The sequence below is a fragment of the Salmo salar genome, unplaced genomic scaffold (assembly GCF_965601325.2).
Source record: "Salmo salar unplaced genomic scaffold, fSalSal1 ptg000898l, whole genome shotgun sequence".
Lineage (NCBI taxonomy): Eukaryota > Metazoa > Chordata > Actinopteri > Salmoniformes > Salmonidae > Salmo > Salmo salar.
Window position 1 is genome coordinate 74,028 of NW_027675543.1, and position 13,949 is coordinate 87,976.

The 13,949-nt window shown below is 42.2% G+C and overlaps 2 protein-coding genes across 2 annotated transcripts; both read left to right on the top strand.

The window, feature by feature from the left end:
* The first annotated feature begins 2,803 nt into the window (after positions 1 to 2,803).
* Positions 2,804 to 5,760, top strand: LOC123732909 (haptoglobin-like). Its single transcript, XM_082972651.1, has 4 exons — positions 2,804 to 2,940; positions 3,269 to 3,381; positions 4,542 to 4,810; positions 4,996 to 5,760. Exons 1-4 carry the CDS (start codon positions 2,936 to 2,938, stop codon positions 5,557 to 5,559), a joined length of 951 nt encoding a protein of 316 aa, XP_082828777.1. The 5' UTR covers positions 2,804 to 2,935; the 3' UTR covers positions 5,560 to 5,760.
* Positions 5,761 to 9,739: 3,979 nt separating this feature from the next.
* LOC145877339 (E3 ubiquitin/ISG15 ligase TRIM25-like) lies at positions 9,740 to 11,352 on the top strand. Its single transcript, XM_082972652.1, has 2 exons — positions 9,740 to 10,382; positions 10,816 to 11,352. Exons 1-2 carry the CDS (start codon positions 9,786 to 9,788, stop codon positions 10,987 to 10,989), a joined length of 771 nt encoding a protein of 256 aa, XP_082828778.1. The 5' UTR covers positions 9,740 to 9,785; the 3' UTR covers positions 10,990 to 11,352.
* Positions 11,353 to 13,949: the final 2,597 nt, after the last annotated feature.

The window sequence follows — 13,949 nt, forward strand, 5'->3', positions numbered from 1 at the left end:
AGACTATTTGCATTGTGTGCCCCCCCAACCCCTCTTTTATGCTGCTGCTACTCTTTGTTTATCTTATATGCATAGTCACTTTAACTATACATTCATGTATATACTACCTCAAGACTCCTGAACAGGTAATCAAATGGCTTTTACTAGAATTAAATGTCAGGAATTGTGAAAAACTGAGTTTAAATGTATTTGGGTAAGGTGTATGTAAACCTCCGACTTCAACGGTATATCTCCCTGACTAACTTCAAGCATCAGCTATCTGAGCAGCTTACCGATCATTGCAGCTGTACATAGCCCATCTGTAAATAGCCCATCCAACTACCTACAAATCAAATCAAATGTATTTATAAAGCCCTTCGTACATCAGCTGAAATCTCAAAGTGCTGTACAGAAACCCAGCCTAAAACCCCAAACAGCAAGCAATGCATGTGAAAGAAGCACGGTGGCTAGGAAAAACTCCCTAGGAAAAACTCCCTAGAAAGGCCAAAAACCTAGGAAGAAACCTAGAGAGGAACCAGGCTATGAGGGGTGGCCAGTCCTCTTCAGGCTGTGCCGGGTGGATATTATAACAGAACATGGTCAAGATGTTAAAATGTTCATAAATGACCAGCATGGTCAGATAATAATAATCATTGTAGTTGTCGAGGGTGCAACAAGCACGTCCGGTGAACAGGTCAGGGTTCCATAGCCGCAGGCAGAACAGTTGAAACTGGAGCAGCAGCATGGCCAGGTGGACTGGGGACAGCAAGGAGTCATCATGCCAGGTAGTCCTGAGGCATGGTCCTAGGGCTCAGGTCCTCCGAGAGAAAGACAGAAAGAGAGAATTAGAGAGAGCATATTTAAATACACACAGGACACCGGATAAGACAAGAGAATACTCCAGATGTAACAGACTGACCCTAGCCCCCCGACACATAAACTACTGCAGCATAAATACTGGAGGCTGAGACAGGAGGGATCAGAAGACACTGTGGCCCCATCCGATGATACCCCCGGACAGGGCCAAACAGGCAGGATATAACCCCACCCACTTTGCCAAAGCACAGCCCCCACACCACTAGAGGGATGTCTACAACCACCAACTCACCGTCCGAAGACAAGGCCGAGTATAGCCCACAAAGATCTCCGCCATGGCACAACCCAAGGGGGGGGGCGCCAACCCATCCCCATATTGTTTTATTTACTTTTTCTGCTCTTTTGCACACCAGTATTTCTACTTGCACATCATCATCTGCACATCTATCACTCCAGTGTTAATAACACTGGATTTTTTTATTGTGTTATTGACTGTACTTCTGTTTATTCCATGTGTAACTCTGTGTTGTTGTTTGTGTCGAACTGCTTTGCTTTATCTTGGCCAGGTCGCAGTTGTAAATGAGAACTTGTTCTCAACTAGCCCACCTGGTTAAATAAAGGACTTGTTCTCAACTGGCCCACCTGGTTAAATAAAGGACTTGTTCTCAACTTTCCTACCTGGTTAAATAAAGGACTTGTTCTCAACTGGCCACCTGGTTAAATAAAGGACTTGTTCTCAACTGGCCACCTGGTTAAATAAAGGACTTGTTCTCAACTGGCCCACCTGGTTAAATAAAGGACTTGTTCTCAACTGGCCACCTGGTTAAATAAAGGACTTGTTCTCAACTAGCCACCTGGTTAAATAAAGGACTTGTTCTCAACTGGCCTACCTGGTTAAATAAAGGACTTGTTCTCAACTGGCCTACCTGGTTAAATAAAGGACTTGTTCTCAACTGGCCCACCTGGTTAAATAAAGGACTTGTTCTCAACTGGCCACCTGGTTAAATAAAGGACTTGTTCTCAACTGGCCTACCTGGTTAAATAAAGGACTTGTTCTCAACTGGCCCACCTGGTTAAATAAAGGACTTGTTCTCAACTGGCCCACCTGGTTAAATAAAGGACTTGTTCTCAACTGGCCCACCTGGTTAAATAAAGGACTTGTTCTCAACTGGCCTACCTGGTTAAATAAAGGACTTGTTCTCAACTGGCCTACCTGGTTAAATAAAGGACTTGTTCTCTACTAGCCTACCTGGTTAAATAAAGGTGAAATAAATGTTTTTGTTTATAAAAAAAAAATGTCTGACATCAATGTGTGAGCAACTACAATAATTGAATATGGTCAATTTCAAACATTTGTATATAACATAAACATACTGTTGACATGTAGGCTATGGTGTAATGGAATGGTTTGCCTTGTGTGGTAGGTTTTGTGGGTTTTGACACTCTTATGTAGGTGTTATAACCAGCCATAAAATAACTCAATATATGTCACAACAGGTCCAAATATGTGTCATAACAGTGTTATGACCATATTATAACAGGCTATGACAAGTTATGTCAGCTGTTATGACATATTATGACATGGTTATGACTGTGTCATAATGTTTTATGACGCTGGATGTCAAGTACAGTGTTACCAAAGTGAGTCGTAAACAGCAAATGTGAGTCAACAACAAACAACAACAACTATGACGGTATCACATTTTTTAAATAACACACTCTGATGCGGCATTTATATGCACCTCATTTACTTTCAATAAACCAAATTGACGCACAAATTATAGATGTGCTGTGTCCTGTTCTGATTTCATAATTCATACCCTATGAAATGATTTATCCCTCAGATGGTCTTCTCTGATACTAGTTGGCTGTGGCTGAGCTCCAGATGGGGTCAGGGTTAGGGTTTGGACACGATTCCAATAATGGGTTGGCATGAACAGAGATTTTGCAATCTCTCCGATTTTCGGGAATCAGAACTGAAGCTGTGTCCAGCAAAATTCCCAGCGGTGGGCAGACAGGGGGTGAGTTCTCTCCTCAGCAGATATAAGGCCTTGGTCCTATAACTTCTCACGGAGTACATCGTCTTTACAGAGGAGACACAGCTCAACATACAAACTGATAAACAGATATTTCCATCAAAATGTGGTATGTTATACTTTTCATATTCTTTCTTCAACAAAACCCTAGTTGCCTGGCAATTGTTGTCATTGCAGTACCAATCCAAATGAATCTCTGAAATGTCTTTGGACAATGGATCTTTGTAAAATGGCAGGGAAACACAGCTACTTAAATCTTTCAAAAAACATTCAAATTGCTCTAGCTAGAGACCTTTTCTAAATATAGGTTAACAAGCAAGCCCAGAGACTTCCTAAGTAAAGGAACCGTTAGTTGTGGTACTAGTGAGTGTTTGGGCGCTGTCTGTCAGTTGGCTCTGTGTGTGTGTACTGTACTTATGTGTTCCTTCTGTCCGCAGGTCATCCCTGGTAGTGCTCCTCGCGGCCTCCTGTGTCTGTCTGGAACAGGACAAAATTAAAATCAAAATCAAAATCAAAACCAAATCAATTGATGAGATGTCAGACAATTCAGGTAGCTATCTGTCTAACTGACACATAACCAACTCCCTGCCTTATGCCAATACGGGCTTACTTTTTCTGATTTAGATTGAAATGTCAACAAAGTGAGAGGGATGAAACGTTTTCAAACAAAAACATGTACATTTCAAAGATCATTGACAACCTTTCTTGTCCCATGTCTATGTTAAGGTGGGTGTTAGTGACACCATTGATGCAGAATATCGCCCAAAAATATTGGACTTACACATTACACGTGTGTTTTCACACGTGCAATTTGTCTATTTCCGAAACATATTATATTTGCTGGCCCATTGTGACTGGTTCGTGTAAGGATATCACTCACATTTCAATTACACTGTCACTCTCATCGGATGTTCTGAAGCCAATCTTCACTATGGATCCCCTTACGCAACTCTGAGCTGAGCAGACACAAGCTGTTCCTATTCAGCCTGTTGGAGAATACAGTAGCTGTGGCCAAAATGAGGATGTCACCATCACTTTCAAGTGAGAACCTTGTTAAGTCTCACGGCTCACAGCTATTATCCCGATTATCTTAAAAATCGATTCAGCAGCGACACACATGAGATGACAGGGATCAAAGAGAAGGCAAGCAGGGAGGAAAGGAAGGAGAGATCCTCAGTCTCAGCTTCCTCCAAGCTGGATGGTAAAATATGTCATTAGGAAAATCTACAGAGCATGAAAGCCTTGAAAAGTAAAATTCCTCAAAATCCACCTCTCATCAAACGTTTCAGGAAAATGTTTGAGAAGAGAAATGACACTAATTCCATCCTCATCTAGGTTTCTGCGTATTGTGACCTCCAAGGTAATTCTGTGAAAGCTAGCCTTGTCTGGCTCAAGTCATGACAACACTTATTTTTTTTAGATAATAGTAGATGATTAATGAATTTACTGAACTTTTGTCAGGTCAAAGCTAAAAGGTTCCAGAAAGCTACTACCAAATGTTATGTGTATTCAAGTGAATAGTGTTGATTTTAGCAAACTCAAACTAAAACCAAGGCTGGAATTGTATTGAGGCACATTTCATTTTTCTGCAATAATCTTTTATGGTTGTGTTTGAGTTGCACAGCAGTAAGTGCTAGGTGGTGCTGAGTTGGGGATGTTTTAACCATATAGAGATTGTATAGAAATAATGTTGTTGTGTTTCTTGCCCAGACCTGCGCTTCAGGCGTATGGTTGGGGGCACCCTGGCCCCTCATGTCCCCTGGCAGGCCATGGTCTATCTGAGTAAAAACGTCATGAACGGGGGCTTCGCTGGGGGAGCTCTAATCTCTGACCGCTGGGTCCTGACCGCTGGCAGGAACTTGTTTGTCAGGAAGAGTAGGCAGGACACCCAGGGGAAAGAACCAATCATCCCCAAGGTGTACCTAGGCATCACGCGATACTCCCAAGCCAATGACTCCAAAGAAGTTGCTGTAGAAAAGGTGAGCTAGTATACCCATTACCATCTCTTTCAAACAATATACAGACAATTCAGTATTTACAGCAAGCAGAACTGCACTGGGCTCTCTCACCTACATCATCATTTTCAGTCTTATAGGTAGTTAGAGCACAAATACAGTAGATCGTCAAAAAAAAGGTCCTATGAATTATTCCCTTCCCCTTCTAGGTGGTTCTGCACCCAGGCTTCCAGAGCGTGTCAGACTGGGACAACGACCTGGCTCTGATTCAGCTGAAGGAGCCATTCACCTTGAGCGAGGCTGTGATGCCCATCCCTCTGCCTGAGAGGGGTGAGGACCTGGCTGAGGCAGCCCAGGAGAAAGGCATCATCACAGGCTGGGGTTGGGGGGTCCACTTCACCCCCGCTGAGTCACTGAAACACCTGGTATTGCCTGTGGCATCGCATAGCTTCTGTAAGGCAGAGTACAACCGTGGTGGCAGCACTCCAACCATAGACGACAACATGTTCTGTACTGGAGCCAGCAAGTACCAGGAGAATGTGTGCTTTGGGGATGCAGGCGGTGCCCTGGCAGTCCAGGACCCCAAAGACGGCAGAGTGTATGCTGCAGGGATCCTGTCCTTCGATAAGGCCTGTGCCGTGAGGAAATACGCTGTCTACATGAAGCTCTCTGCCTACATGCCTTGGATCAACAGTGTCCTCAGGGGTGACAGTGAGAAATCAGCCAGTCTCCGCTCCAGTGTAATGTCTGAGATGTTTTCGAGGCAGTTGTAGCCTCCACTCAGCACAGTTTCAGATATGAGAGCCGGGGCTCATAATCTCCATTATGCCTTTGCTAACAAAGTAATTTTCTGACTTGATCTTGTAAAACTCTCTCAAGTTTCGACTTTCATTGAGTGTGTGCCCCCGCCTGATTGAGTGTGTCTTCCGATGTTGATTTCAAAGGATTTTCAATAAATTAATCTCTCCTAAGAAGTTTGGTTTCCGATGTTTCACCTTATAACTTTTATTCACATTTTCTTCAACTCATTTTAGAATGCTGGGAAACATGTTTTAGATCATCTCTACAAGCTGGAACCTTAGAGCATGTTAGAGCCATTAAAACAAGTAGCCTACAGCTAGGACATGAGACGATTTTGAAGTTCATTTAAGTAATGGAATTATTAAGGAAAATTGTTATCTGGCCAAGGAGGATATTGTGTTGAGACCAGCAAGGGTTTTTTAGTAGATTTGTCATGAAAATCATTCAAGAAGGAAATAACTTGTTCTAAAATAGAGCTACATAAACGAGGGTCTAGAATCCCTCCCAGCAGGGGAATGGAGGTCATGTCACTCCTGGTTAGTGACTAATTTAAATACAGAAGACAAAAGGCTTGTCATCACAGCTCAACACTAGTTAATAGCTCTCTTGCTTTGGAGCAGCCTGTTGTACCACAATTTGTTCAGTTTCAACAAGAGATATCTCAGAAATGGTGCCGAAGAGTATGGCTGATGTTTTACATGCCCGTAATCAATTGTGCTATTTTGTTCATTTTTTTGTGTTGTTTGTAACTTATTTTTTAACTTATTTTGTACATAATGTTGCTGCTACCGTCTCTTACGACCGAAAATAACTTCTGGACATCAGAACTGGGATTACTCACCACGGACTGGTAGAAGCTTTTTCCTTTAATCTCTATGTACTAGGGGCTATGTGGGACGCATGCGTCCCACCCCTGGTACACCCTATCAACAACAGGTGAAATATCAAGAGCGCCAAATTTGAAAACTATTAAATGTCATAATTCAAATTTCTCAAAAATACAACTATCTTACACCCTTTGAAAGATAAACATCTCCTTAATCTAACCACGTTGTCCGATTTCAAAAAGGCTTTACGGCGAAAGCATAAAGTTAGATTATGTTAGGAGAGTACATTGACAATAGCTGTGTGTAATGTTTTGTCAATTCAAAGACAGGCATCACCAAAAGCAGAAAACCAGCTAAAATTATGCACTAACCTTTGACAATCTCCATCAGATGACACTCCTAGGACATTATGTTAGACAATACATGCATTTTTAGTTCTATCAAGTTCATATTTATATACAAAAACAGCGTTTTACTATGGCGTTGATGTTGAGGAAATCGTTTCCCTCCAATAACCGCCAGTCAAATCAGCACGACAAATTAAATAATTACTATTCGAAAACATTGGTAAAATATTATATTGTCATTCAAAGAATTATAGATTTACATCTCTTGAACGCAACCGGATTGCCAGATTTAAAAATAACCTTACTGGGAAATCACACTTTGCAATAATCTGAGCACTGCGCCCATAAAAATACGCTTTGCGATACAGACTAACCGCCATGTTGGAGAGATCTAAAATCGAAAATACTATGTAAATAATCCATTACCTTTGATTCTCTTCATCAGATGTCACTTCCAGGAATCCCAGGTCCATAACAAATGTAGTTTTGTTCGAAAAAGCTCATAATTTATGTCCAAAAAGCTCCGTGTTGTTAGCACATGATCTAAGCCCGCCGGACTTCTCTTCATGAAAGAAGGGAGAAAAAATATTTACGTTCGTTCAAACATGTCGAACGTTGTATAGCATAAATCATTAGTGCCTTTTTTAACCAGAACATGAATAATATTCAAGGCGGACGATTGCATTCTCTTTTAAAACGTATTGGAACGAGAGTACCCAACATGAACTCGCGCGCCAGAGTCTAATCGGCCATCACCGTTCCAAGGCTCTTGTTCGGTCAGATCTCACAGTATAAGACTCAAAACACTTTGTAAAGACTGGTGACATCTAGTGGAAGCCATAGGAAGTGCTCAACGATTAATAAGCCCCTGTGTGTTTCAATGGCATAGGCTTAAAGGTAATTCAACACATCAGGTATCCACTTCCTGTCAGAATTTGTCTCAGGGTTTTGACTGCCATATGAGTTCTGTTATACTTACAGACACCATTCAAACAGTTTATAAAAATTCAGAGTGTTTTCTATCCAAACCTGAACAATAATATGCATATTCTAGCTTCTGAGTTGGTGTAGGAGGCAGTTAAAAATGGGCACATAATTTTTTTCAAAATCCTCAATACTGCCCCCTATCCCCAAGAGGTTTTAACACAGCTGTGAGTAGTTATTTTTTTCATTTTTTCATTTTTGACAAAATGAGCAGTCCTGGAAGTGACAGATTTTGACTCATATTGAGTGATAAGACTGAGCTATTTAGAAACACTTTTTCAACATTTCAAGATAGCAGTTAGTTCAGTTTGATCTTATTAAAGACAGCTGTATCATTTTTTTATTCATTTTGACATATTTTTTGGGACCACTTTTTTTGCACTATGTTTGAAGGCTGTCAGCTTCTTCTCAGGAAGAGAATCCCTTAGCCTTTCGACTAATTTTGGGTTAGTTCTCTCAAGAAGAACTAACCCATCTCAACATGACAGAAAGTAAGACAGGAGAACCTACAGTATACTGTATTCTAGTCCTGGTTCATCCTATATAACTACTGCTGTCCACTTCATATGTATATACTGTATTCTAGTCCTGGTTCATCCTATATAACTACTGCTGTCCACTTCATATGTATATACTGTATTCTAGTCCTGGTTCATCCTATATAACTACTGCTGTCCACTTCATATGTATATACTGTATTCTAGTCCTGGTTCATCCTATATAACTACTGCTGTCCACTTCATATGTATATACTGTATTCTAGTCCTGGTTCATCCTATATAACTACAGCTGTCCACTTCATATGTATATACTGTATTCTAGTCCTGGTTCATCCTATATAACTACTGCTGTCCACTTCATATGTATATACTGTATTCTAGTCCTGGTTCATCCTATATAACTACTGCTGTCCACTTCATATGTATATACTGTATTCTAGTCATGGTTCATCCTATATAACTACTGCTGCCCACTTCATATGTATATACTGTATTCTAGTCAAGGTTCATCCTATATAACTACTACTGTACATCTACTATTCTTCAGATATACTACAGATGTACTCCAAATTGTCTATGCATCACATCACAGTACACAGTGTATATATATATATATATCATTGCTTGTCCTAATATTTTCATTGACTTTTTAGATTTGCCCTCTGTGAGCTGGGAACACAAGCATTGTTAGATATTACTGCACTGTTGGAGCTGGGAACACAAGCATTGTTAGATATTACTGCACTGTTGGAGCTGGGAACACAAGCATTGTTAGATATTACTGCACTGTTGGAACCAGGAACACAAGCATTGTTAGATATTACTGCACTGTTGGAGCTGGGAACACAAGCATTGTTAGATATTACTGCACTGTTGGAGCCAGGAACACAAGCATTGTTAGATATTACTGCACTGTTGGAGCTGGGAACACAAGCATTGTTAGATATTACTGCACTGTTGGAGCCAGGAACACAAGCATTGTTAGATACTACTGCACTGTTGGAACCAGGAACACAAGCATTTCACTTCACCCACAATAACATCTGATAAATATGTGTATGAAACCAATAAAATAAAATGTGATTGTATTGTTGAAAGTGTTAGATAATTCTCAATCCGTGTTGTGTCTTGTCTAAGAACAGCCCTTAGCCGCGGTACTGTATAATAACCATATATCACACCTCCTCAGGACTTATTGATTTATAAGGCATTATAAAGGTGATTAAAATAATGATACATACGTACTTCATAGAAAACTGTTACCCTTCATATATTCTAACAACTCACATTTTAAGATTCATTATGTCATTTGTTCCATGTTAAAGGCTCTAACATTGGAACAAGACTATTTGTCTCCCTCTTGATGTTGCTTGCAGTTCCTCTCTCTCTTCCTCCCTCCCTCTAACCCCACCCTCCCTCTAACCCCACCCCTCTGGCAGAACCAGGAAGTCCATCCCCCTTCACAAACTCTCTTCTGAGGAAACGAAACTGATCTGAGTCTCTGTCTCGTCAGTCTGTGTGAGAGTGAACAACCGTCCAAATGGCTCAACAGGGAGTTCTGCTGGACCAGGACCAGTTCTGTTGTTCTGTCTGTCTGGATCTACTGAAGGAACCAGTCGCCATCCCCTGTGGACACAGTTACTGTAGGAGCTGTATTGAGGGCTGCTGGGATCAGGATGTTCTGAAAGGGGTCTATAGCTGTCCTCAGTGCAGAGAGACCTTCACTCCAAGGCCTAATCTGAGGAAAAATAACATGTTGGCTGAGCTGGTGGAGAAACTGAAGAAGACAGGACTCCAGGCTGCTCCCCCTCCTGCTCTGTGCTATGCTGGACCTAGAGATGTGGCGTGTGATTTCTGCACTGGGACCAGAAAGCAGAAAGCCCTCATGTCCTGTCTGGCGTGTCTGGCCTCTTACTGTGAGACTCACCTCCAATCTCACTACGAATTTCCTGCTTTGAAGAAGCACAAGCTGGTCAAAGCCACCGCACAACTACAGGAGAAGATCTGCTCTCATCATGACAAACTGCTGGAGGTTTACTGTCGTACCGATCAGCAGTGTATCTGTCTGATGTGTACAATGGATGAACATAAAGGCCATGATACAGTGTCAGCTGCAGCAGAGAGGACTGAGAAACAGGTAAGACCAGAACAACTTGTTGGTGACTGTCTGATAAACAAAGAATTAAAGATACAGTAGGAACTAAGGCTGTTTGAATATGAGATCATTCAAATGAAATGGATCCTCAGCAGAACAAATATGAACACAAACCTTGAGTATATAGATATGTCAACCCAGATTCTCCAAATGTATCACCATTTTATAATGTCAAACACTATTATCATTCTGAATACCCTTTTATGAGTCCAAAGTTCAGTCTCAACCTGTTGATACATGTAGTCCTACCATAAAAACTATAATCATTCACATAGCAACAAATAAATATCATTTAGTAAATGGACCATCCATTTTTTTAGATCTTCCTCTCTATGGGCCCTATGTCACATTACTATACTATTGATCTACTGGACTAATAAAGCTTGATAGCTCATTGAAGAGTGATTCTCCACAGAGGCAGCTGGGGATGAGTCAGCAGAAGGTCCAGCAGAGATTCCAGGAGAGAGAGAAGGAGCTGAAGGAGCTCCAACAGGCTGTGGAGTCTTTCAAGGTGAGTATTGTTGACCAGAGGAGACACACCATTTCACCTGTCTCCTCCAGTCAGAGAGAGAGAGAGAGAGAGAGGTAGAGGGGCCCCTATCCAATCCACTGACCCCACTGTTGGGAACAGGTTGTCACTGCTGAGGCAGTGAAGAAAGTAGAGGAGGATGGGTCAAGGCTGAAGGATCCTGAGAGGATCCCTGTGAGTAGTAGATCTGTGACAGCACAGAGGGATGGGCCAACCAGTGATATATGCTTCAGTAAGGTTGGCTTCTTAGTGTTCATAGCAAATGGTTATCAACTGTACCGCAGAAATGGAATGTAAATCACTGAAAAAAAATATGTTTTGGTGGCAGCTGCAGAGAAGTATTTGGTCATACTAGATTTGACTTCAGAAGAGTTCCAGGGTGTGTTGAGTGGTGGTGTCCCGTCCTCCCAGGCCGTTGGCCTGGTGCAGGAGCAGATAGGGTCAAAGTAGTGGAATGGGCTAGTGGGTTTTAATGAGTGTAGGGTTAGTTGGCCTGGTGCAGGAGCAGATAGGGTCAAAGTAGTGGAATGGGGGTAGTGGGTTTTAATGAGTGTAGGGTTAGTTGGCCTGGTGCAGGAGCAGATAGGGTCAAAGTAGTGGAATGGGCTAGTGGGTTTTAATGAGTGTGGGGTTAGTTGGCCTGGTGCAGGAGCAGATAGGGTCAAAGTAGTGGAATGGGGTAGTGGGTTTTAATGAGTGTAGGGTTAGTTGGCCTGGTGCAGGAGCAGATAGGGTCAAAGTAGTGGAATGGGGGTAGTGGGTTTTAATGAGTGTAGGGTTAGTTGGCCTGGTGCAGGAGCAGATAGGGTCAAAGTAGTGGAATGGGGTAGTGGGTCTTAATGAGCTGTAGGGTTAGTTGGCCTGGTGCAGGAGCAGATAGGGTCAAAGTAGTGGAATGGGGTAGTGGGTTTTAATGAGTGTAGGGTTAGTTGGCCTGGTGCAGGAGCAGATGGGGTCAAAGTAGTGGAATGGGGTAGTGGGTTTTAATGAGTGTAGGGTTAGTTGGCCTGGTGCAGGAGCAGATAGGGTCAAAGTAGTGGAATGGGGGTAGTGGGTTTTAATGAGTGTAGTGTTAGTTGGCCTGGTGCAGGAGCAGATAGGGTCAAAGTAGTGGAATGGGGTAGTGGGTTTTAATGAGTGTAGGGTTAGTTGGCCTGGTGCAGGAGCAGATAGGGTCAAAGTAGTGGAATGGGGTAGTGGGTTTTAATGAGTGTAGGGTTAGTTGGCCTGGTGGCAGGAGCAGATAGGGTCAAAGTAGTGGAATGGGGTAGTGGGTTTTAATGAGTGTAGGGTTAGTTGGCCTGGTGCAGGAGCAGATAGGGTCAAAGTAGTGGAATGGGGTAGTGGGTTTTAATGAGTGTAGGGTTAGTTGGCCTGGTGCAGGAGCAGATAGGGTCAAAGTAGTGGAATGGGGGTAGTGGGTTTTAATGAGTGTAGGGTTAGTTGGCCTGGTGCAGGAGCAGATAGGGTCAAAGTAGTGGAATGGGGTAGTGTGTTTTAATGAGTGTAGGGTTAGTTAGAAGGGTGTTTTTTTAGTATTATCATAATTTCCCCTTTTCCCATTTTGTATCCCATAATATCATGTATTTATATTATAGTCCAGTTGAGGCAGGTGAGATGCCTTTGGATATACGACGTAATAAATTGTCATCAGCTTATTGGGTTGAAAGGCTGTGAGGTTGAGCATCCCACTGCTACTGTTCTAGATGACTGTTGGGAATATACTAGTAGACAAGGCAGTGGTTTTGGTTGGACAGTTGGAAAGCTTGCTGATGAGAGTAGTTTCAGGGAGTTGGAGGTTGGCCCTTTCTGTGGTGATAGGGGATGTTCCTCCATGGTTACTCCCAGATCCTGTTGTTGATCTAACCTTGGTAGACAAAAGGAAAGATTGGGTCAGAAGTCAGTGATAAAGGGAAACTGGTTGACAATTACATTGGTAGAAGTTGTTATGCTTTTTTACCTCTTTTCACAGATGGATCCAAGGGCCCAGATAGTGGGCCCACAGGAGCAGGTGTTTACCTTCCTGAATGTGATGTGCAGATATGTAGAAGACTAACAGATGAACTGTCAGTGTACTCAGTTGAACTGTTGGTGATAATAGTTGTCTCTCCAGTGGGTGGAGGACGTACAGCCTGTTAGAGTTATAGTATCCTCAGATTCTCTGTCTGTATTGAATAGTTTATCATCTGGTAAATCTATTAGGAGTGACCTACTATTGGAGGTATTAATGTTATTATGGAGAATTGAGAGAATGGGTCTAGTAGTGAGATTCTGCTGAGTCCCAGCACATTCGGGTGTGGAATGGAATGAAATTGTAGACTAGTTAGCTAAAATAACTTTAAAACAAGATATAATATATATTAATGTTCCACTGGGTAGAGGTGAGGACAAATGTGAGATCAGAGACATTTTGATAGATGTGTGGCAGAAGAGATGGGACTCTGAGCACAAGGGACGGCATTTATATGCCCTCCAAAGAAAGGTCGGTGGACCAAGGTTCAAAGGTCAGATTAGGAAGGAAGAGGTGTTGTTTCCTCGATTGTGTTTAGGACATTGTACATTGAACTGGTCCTTCCATCTGGTTGGCAGCATGTGAATGGTTTGTGTCTGGAGGGTATTGTCAATGAAATGGTGGAGCATGTGTTGTTATATTGTTGTAAGGATGTTGAAGAGAGGGAAAGATTGAAGTGTAGGGTCATTGAGGTTGGATGGGGTTGGATGGGGGGTTGGAAGGGATTTGGGGGATGGGGGAGGGTCTATTAGAAGTTAGTAGGGATCTTTTTTATTTTCTCAGAAGTACTGAGTTAGGTAGGAGGATTTAGAAATGGTGTAAACCGTGATTGAACACACTCCAGCACAGTAGGAGGCGCCACGCTCCTTTAACGTTGGTTTGAGGACCGCCATTATACCATAGAAGAAGAAGAAGTTGGTAACGTGAGGTTTTGTCGTTCGTGAAGAGTGCAGCTATTCTTTTGCCTATTTTCCAAATGTATTTTGTCATGGTGGGAGGGTTTGTTTAT

Excerpts from the sequence above, each read along its gene's own strand:
- LOC123732909 (XM_082972651.1), top strand. Across the intron at positions 3,382-4,541 it reads TGAGATGTCAGACAATTCAG|ACCTGCGCTTCAGGCGTATG; the intron begins GTAGCTATCTGT and ends TTTCTTGCCCAG. Across the intron at positions 4,811-4,995 it reads AAGAAGTTGCTGTAGAAAAG|GTGGTTCTGCACCCAGGCTT; the intron begins GTGAGCTAGTAT and ends TTCCCCTTCTAG.
- LOC145877339 (XM_082972652.1), top strand. The coding sequence starts at position 9,786 with ATGGCTCAACAGGGAGTTCTGCTGGACCAGGACCAGTTCTGTTGTTCT. Across the intron at positions 10,383-10,815 it reads CAGAGAGGACTGAGAAACAG|AGGCAGCTGGGGATGAGTCA; the intron begins GTAAGACCAGAA and ends GATTCTCCACAG.